The sequence below is a fragment of the Helianthus annuus genome, chromosome 10 (assembly GCF_002127325.2).
Source record: "Helianthus annuus cultivar XRQ/B chromosome 10, HanXRQr2.0-SUNRISE, whole genome shotgun sequence".
NCBI lineage: Eukaryota > Viridiplantae > Streptophyta > Magnoliopsida > Asterales > Asteraceae > Helianthus > Helianthus annuus.
In genome coordinates this window covers 42,684,335-42,690,579 of record NC_035442.2, presented here as the reverse complement: position 1 = coordinate 42,690,579, position 6,245 = coordinate 42,684,335, and the positions used below count along the sequence as shown (strand labels likewise).

General features: G+C 38.3%; 1 protein-coding gene across 2 annotated transcripts; it reads left to right on the top strand.

Moving 5' to 3' along the window:
• Window positions 1-2,186: 2,186 nt before the first annotated feature.
• Window positions 2,187-5,237, top strand: LOC110885596 (heat shock 70 kDa protein 4). Of its 2 annotated transcripts, XM_022133297.2 has the most exons (3): window positions 2,187-2,334; window positions 3,079-3,306; window positions 3,750-5,237. In XM_022133297.2, exons 2-3 carry the CDS (start codon window positions 3,087-3,089, stop codon window positions 5,096-5,098), a joined length of 1,569 nt encoding a protein of 522 aa, XP_021988989.1. In that variant the 5' UTR covers window positions 2,187-2,334; window positions 3,079-3,086; the 3' UTR covers window positions 5,099-5,237. The 2 variants fall into 2 exon arrangements, with proteins under 2 accessions (XP_021988989.1, XP_035834874.1); XM_035978981.1 differs by lacking the exon at window positions 2,187-2,334 and having other exon boundaries at window positions 3,003-3,306.
• Window positions 5,238-6,245: the final 1,008 nt, after the last annotated feature.

The following is a 6,245-nucleotide window of genomic DNA, read 5'->3' as shown; positions in this document are numbered from 1 at the left end:
AATGAAATAATACTCTTAGCTTAGACGTGAAAGAAAGCAATTTTTAACCAATCCGACCCGATCCGACCCGAAACCCGTTCTGACCCGGACCCATTTCAACCCGAACCCGTTCCGACCCGAACCCGTTCCGACCCGAACCAAAACAACCCTTTTTTGTAATTGACCCGTTTTGACCCGACCCGTTTTGACCCGAACCCGTTTTGACCCATGACCCGACCCGACCCGAACCAACCCGTTTGCCAGGTCTAGAACAGACGTTACAAAAGTGGTTAAACCTTAAGGACGAAAATAACATTTTACTCTAATTAAAACAAATCAAATAGAGAAAAACGAAGTTAAACAAATGCCATGGTAACATGGTTGAGTCATCTTAGTTTTTTCCCTACCACCTGGGTTCAAGTCCCACACATTACACTTTGGATGAAGAAACTCAACTGGCTAGGGGTCTTAGTAGGGTTGAACTTTGTGTCACTCTTTATATCAGTGTGGATCATGTCGTAATGAACCGCCTCCTGACCTTAATTCATGAGACCGAACTTCTAGTGGGAAACGCGTCGACGTAGATAATGAAAACATAATCTCTTCACATCCTATATAAGTATTAGGGTTCATTATGTAATTAGTAGATAGATAGTTTAGATTTATTATTAAGTGGTGGTTACAAAGTTGAAGGACCAAAGTTGACAAGATGGAAGTTTGAAACTTCCCTCAATAACCGAATGGGTGTGTCTCTACACACACACCATTTCGAATCGGTATCAAGGAAACAAAGAAAAGACGCGACTGTTGATCAAGTGCCCAAGATTCGACATACCTTTTCATGATTCAATCGCAACCACACATCCAAGAGACATGACTTTTCACGAAGAGACACGTCTATTCACTCGTACCCGTAGGAAACTATAAATAGGGATAGTTAGATTCATTTGTAATTAACACTCTCATTCATTCACTTGTACATACATTCAAGATTTGTATTTATTCAGAAATAAAGATTAGTTTATGTTTATTCGTTCATTGTTATATTCATTGTTCGTTAAGAAGATTCTGGGCAACAGTGGTATCAGAGCAATGAAGAAAGGACCGGTTTGGTGGATGAAAACCCGGTATATAATCAAGAGAGACTTATGTATACGCGACGCGACAAGAACTATGGTCGTGGAAGGCGTTTTGGGAAGAATGGACAAGGAAGATTCAACTCATCGCAAGACAAATGGCGTGATGGAAAGTTCAAACAAGAAGATGATGATGAAGATTCATCACATGATGCTTACAAGGGTAGAAGCAACCAAAGGAAGTTCGGGAAGGATTTAAGCAAGATTAAATGCTACAATTGCCAAAAGTTTGGTCATTATGCCTCAGATTGTCCTGAGTCAAACGAAAGAGAAGAAGAAACAAATCTGGTGCAGGAAGACGAGGAACCAACTCTCCTAATGGCAATCAAAGAAGACTGCAACGATCTACTACAACATGCTCATGATAAAAATGGAGAAGTGCAGGATGGCAAGCAAGACATGGAGAAAGATCAAGGTGCAACTTAAGGATGTTCGAGATTAGGGGGGTGAATGAAAACATAATCTCTTCACATCCTATATAAGTATTAGGGTTCATTATGTAATTAGTAGATAGATAGTTTAGATTTATTATTAAGTGGTGGTTACAAAGTTGAAGGACCAAAGTTGACAAGATGGAAGTTTGAAACTTCCCTCAATAACCGAATGGGTGTGTCTCTACACACACACCATTTCGAATCGGTATCAAGGAAACAAAGAAAAGACGCGACTGTTGATCAAGTGGCCAAGATTCGACATACCTTTTCATGATTCAATCGCAACCACACATCCAAGAGACATGACTTTTCACGAAGAGACACGTCTATTCACTCGTACCCGTAGGAAACTATAAATAGGGATAGTTAGATTCATTTGTAATTAACACTCTCATTCATTCACTTGTACATACATTCAAGATTTGTATTTATTCAGAAATAAAGATTAGTTTATGTTTATTCGTTCATTGTTATATTCATTGTTCGTTAAGAAGATTCTGGGCAACAGATAATTTGCGTTTTAAAAAAAGAAAAGGTTAAAAAAAATGGATATAAATAAATGTGCTAGAAAAAGAAGCGGGAGATCAGAAAATAATGATGATAATATATTGGGAAAGATGAAAACCTGAAAAAGAAAGAAAGGGGTGTCTGAAGTTGATAGACGTACGGTAGGGTTACTTTCATTCAAATTTCAAAGATCAAAAACTAAGGGCAGAGGAGTTTTAGTGTGAGAAATTAGGGGTTTGAGATCGATCAACTTTCGTTTTCTTTACAGCTTTCTGCAGGTATTATATACTTTGATTCTACTCCCTCTGCTTTTTTTTTTGTATTTTTTGAGTTGAAAGGTATGGAAAATGTGAGTAAGAAAATGTTGAAGAAGAGCCTTTTTATGGTTGTTTTCTCAACTTCCTCCCATTTTTACTTCTTTATTGAAACTTAAAACACAACAAACTAATTACCATTTAAGGATACACAAAAGAACTCATTTTTATTTGTAATTGTTTATGCATATTGTGTATGTATCTTCTAAAAAGAATTTGATAGTAGGTTGAGTTTTCCATACCTCCCTGCTGGTCTTTCATTCCTACTTTTGAACACCATACTTGTCAAATATCAACCAAACACCTATATAATAAGGAATCATACCATCCCTGCATTCCCCTAACGTCAACTAAACAAAAGGTTTATATGTAAAAAAAATAAAATAGTACTCAGTGAACCTTTCTGAATGCTTTAGTTTTGAACTTCAGTGGATTTTTAAATGCAAAGTTCAGCAATTTTGAGTTATATTAATTGCAAATATTCCTTTTATGAGTTATGATCATATTTGTTAAACACTTGTCATTGCTTACTTTATCTTTGAATGCAAAGGGTAGATATTCATGTTAAAGTTTAAATGCTTAGAAAACAGTATTTTAGTATATGTCCATCTATTTTGAATGACTCACAGTCACACACATATTCAACACCATCATATACGTTTGTTGTTTGGATTTGTCTTAACTCAACTGCCCTCGGTTCCCTTTCAGGTTAAAAAATGTCTCAAAAAGTTAAGGGAGCCGCGATTGGTATTGATCTTGGAACGACATACTCGTGTGCTGCTGTTTGGTTGGACAGAAAAAACCGAGTGGAGGTCATTCCTAATGAACAGGGAAACAATATCACCCCGTCTTGTGTAGCTTTCGATGCTACAGAGTTATTGGTAGGAGAGGGTGCAAAAAACCAGATTGCAAGGAACCCTACCAACACTGTGTTTGGCAAGTCTTTTTTACTTCTTATTCTATATTTTTTCTTGGAATAGAGGTGCACAAGTGGGCCTGGCCTCAATGCCAATACTAGTCTTTGGCCCAATAGAAGCTCTGTTCAGCTTTAGCTGATTTTGGGCTGAAATTTCTTTTCTAAACTTGGGTCTAGCCCAAACCCTGTCCTAGGCCTGAAACTAGAAAAAAAAAATGTTCCTTAGGCCTTGTCTCTTAAAATAGTTATTAACTTCAAATAATTACATTTTTACATTATTTTATAGTAAAAATTAAAAAAAAAAAACACGACTCGTTGGAAACTTTATTCCTTTTCTATAGAAGTACAAGAATATATAGGACCAGTATCTGTTTAGACTGTTTAGGACAAGGCTTTGTGAGTCTGTGCAACTGTCTTTTTTTTTTTTAATTTTGGTTGCTAATCGTTCTTGTTTAAACTACAGATGTTAAACGTTTGATCGGGTGCAGATACCATGATCCTCAAGTGCAGAAGGACATGGAGTCGTGGCCTTTCAAGGTCGTTGAAGGGCCTGCTCTGAAGCCAACTGTTGTAGTGGAGTTGAAGGGTGAAGAAAAGAAATATGCACCTGAAGAGTTATCTGCCCTGGTTCTCAAGAAGTTGAAAGAGTCTGCTGAAGCTTTTATTGGAAGAGAGGTAACAGATGCTGTGATCACCGTTCCTGCTTATTTTAACAACAATCAAAGAGAAGCAACAAAGGAAGCAGGAACCCTTGCTGGCCTCAATGTGATGCAATTGATAAACGAGCCTACTGCAGCTGCAATTGCTTACGGTTTGGACCATATGGCTGACCGAACATGGCATAATGATAAAAACGTTTTGGTCTTTGATCTTGGTGGTGGTACCTTTGACGTGTCGCTTTTGAAAATCAGTAAAACGGGAGTGATTGATGTGAAAGCGGTCGGGGGTGATACTCATTTAGGTGGTGAGGATTTTGATAGGACACTCGTTAACTACTGCATAAAAGAGTTTGAGAAAAAACACCGAGTGAATATTAGTGGAAATCCAAGAGCAATGGGGAGGCTGAAAGTCGCTTGTGAGAAAGCAAAGAGGGATTTGTCATCGACTACTTTTACTCCAATTGAAATCGACTGCTTGTATGGGGGGATTGACTTTTCCATTAAAATCAGTCGAGCCAAATTCGAGGAACTAAATTCAAGTTACTTTGAGAAATGCATTGAACTGGTGGAGAAATGTTTGTTTGATGGGGAGATGAAGAAGAAGGATGTGGATGAGGTGGTGGTTGTTGGGGGGTCCACTAGGATTCCTAAAGTACAAAGATTGGTGGAGGAGTTTTTCGAAGGGAAGACAGTTTGCAAGAACATGAATGGTGATGAGGCTGTTGCATTCGGTGCCGCAATCTTGGCTGCAAAGTTAAGTGGAAACAATGATAATGATAATGTGTTGTGGGACACTGTGTTGCAGGATGTCACCCCTCTATCGTTAGGTATAGCAGCCAAGATAAATGGAGTAGAAGGTGTCATGTCTGTAGTTATTCCTAGGAACACATCCATACCCACATGCAAGAAGGGAATGTATTGGTCATACGACAACAAAACAGAAGTATCGATCAGGGTGTTTCAAGGTGAGAGCAACAACGCCGAGGACAACATATTACTTGGCAAGTTCGACTTTTGTGGCCTTACACCAGGTTCCAATGGGAAGTCGTACATAGAGGTTTGCTTCAATATAGATGTTAATGGGATCCTTCATGTGTCTGCACAGGAATTATCCACAGGCCAATCAAAATCAATTACAATTGCTAAGACCTGAAATTAAGGGTTATGAAAATTAAAGGTTCCACTTACTTTTGGGGGTTTTGCTTTTGATATGAAATGCCACATCCATATGTAAAACTAAACAACTTATTTTGTATGTTCTAACTATCATGTGTTGATCTGAAATGTGTGCATTCGTTTTCTATTTTTATGTTTTCTATTTTGCTTACATTCATGGTTGTAAAACAAGGTCTCTGTGACAACTCGACCTTTCGACTTTAAATGCACGTTGACTTTGACCGTTGACTTTGACTGCGTAGTAATTGACTTGTTTGACTTGTAATCATAAATGTTTTAAGGAAACGTGTTATGATATAGTGCATTGTATTTTCCTGTGTATGTATTATGTGTTGGGTTGTGCAAGTGTAGCATAGGAACTTAGCTGATCAAATCGTTACAGACCTAAAAGTCCAGTAAGGACCCGACGAATCATATGTGATTCGCCATACAACATCTCAACGAATCAAGGTTGTGATTCGCCAAGAACCATCCGACGAAACAAAGCCTGTTTCGCCGGCCCAGTCTCGCCGAAGCCCAGTAAGGGCCCAACACGTTACGTAATTGCATATGTACCGAACTCTCTGTTCATTCGTCACTTTTATCAAAACTACCGAAACCCTAGAACTCCCTTTCTCTGTGACGGCAATCTCGCATACCCGAAGCCCCGAACCGATCTAGTTGCTTCCTTGTTCTTTACGGTTAGTGTTTTTCTATGTGTGATTGCTTGTCTATATCATCCATTACTGTTCTTGTTTGTAACCATGAAGGATCATGCTAGATTATGACCGTGTTCATGTTTTGGTTGATGGTTTTGACTAGGCTATGGTCTATAGTGTTGATTTAGTGTTGGAAAACTTATTGATGTATACGGAATGAATACGCGTTACATGTTACGAATCTGTTACATAGTTATACCCTGCTGATTATGTGTTAAATGGATGATGATGTGCGGTATTGATCGATTTCTATATGATAATGATTCCGTATGTTTCTGGGTAATGATTGTTGTATGAGGATTAGATGATGATTATGTGATTAACGATTGTATGGTTGAACGTTGATAACGGCTGTTAGAATGATTAGGGTTTTCTGTGATGATTGCGTAACTGACATGTTGACGTAACTGCTGCTTGACGAATCAG

What these genes read in the sequence shown, in the direction of transcription:
- LOC110885596 (XM_022133297.2), top strand. Translation starts at nt 3,087, where the DNA reads ATGTCTCAAAAAGTTAAGGGAGCCGCGATTGGTATTGATCTTGGAACG. An exon ending in CCCTACCAACACTGTGTTTG is followed by an intron (nt 3,307 to 3,749) that starts GCAAGTCTTTTT and finishes TTTAAACTACAG; the next exon opens with ATGTTAAACGTTTGATCGGG.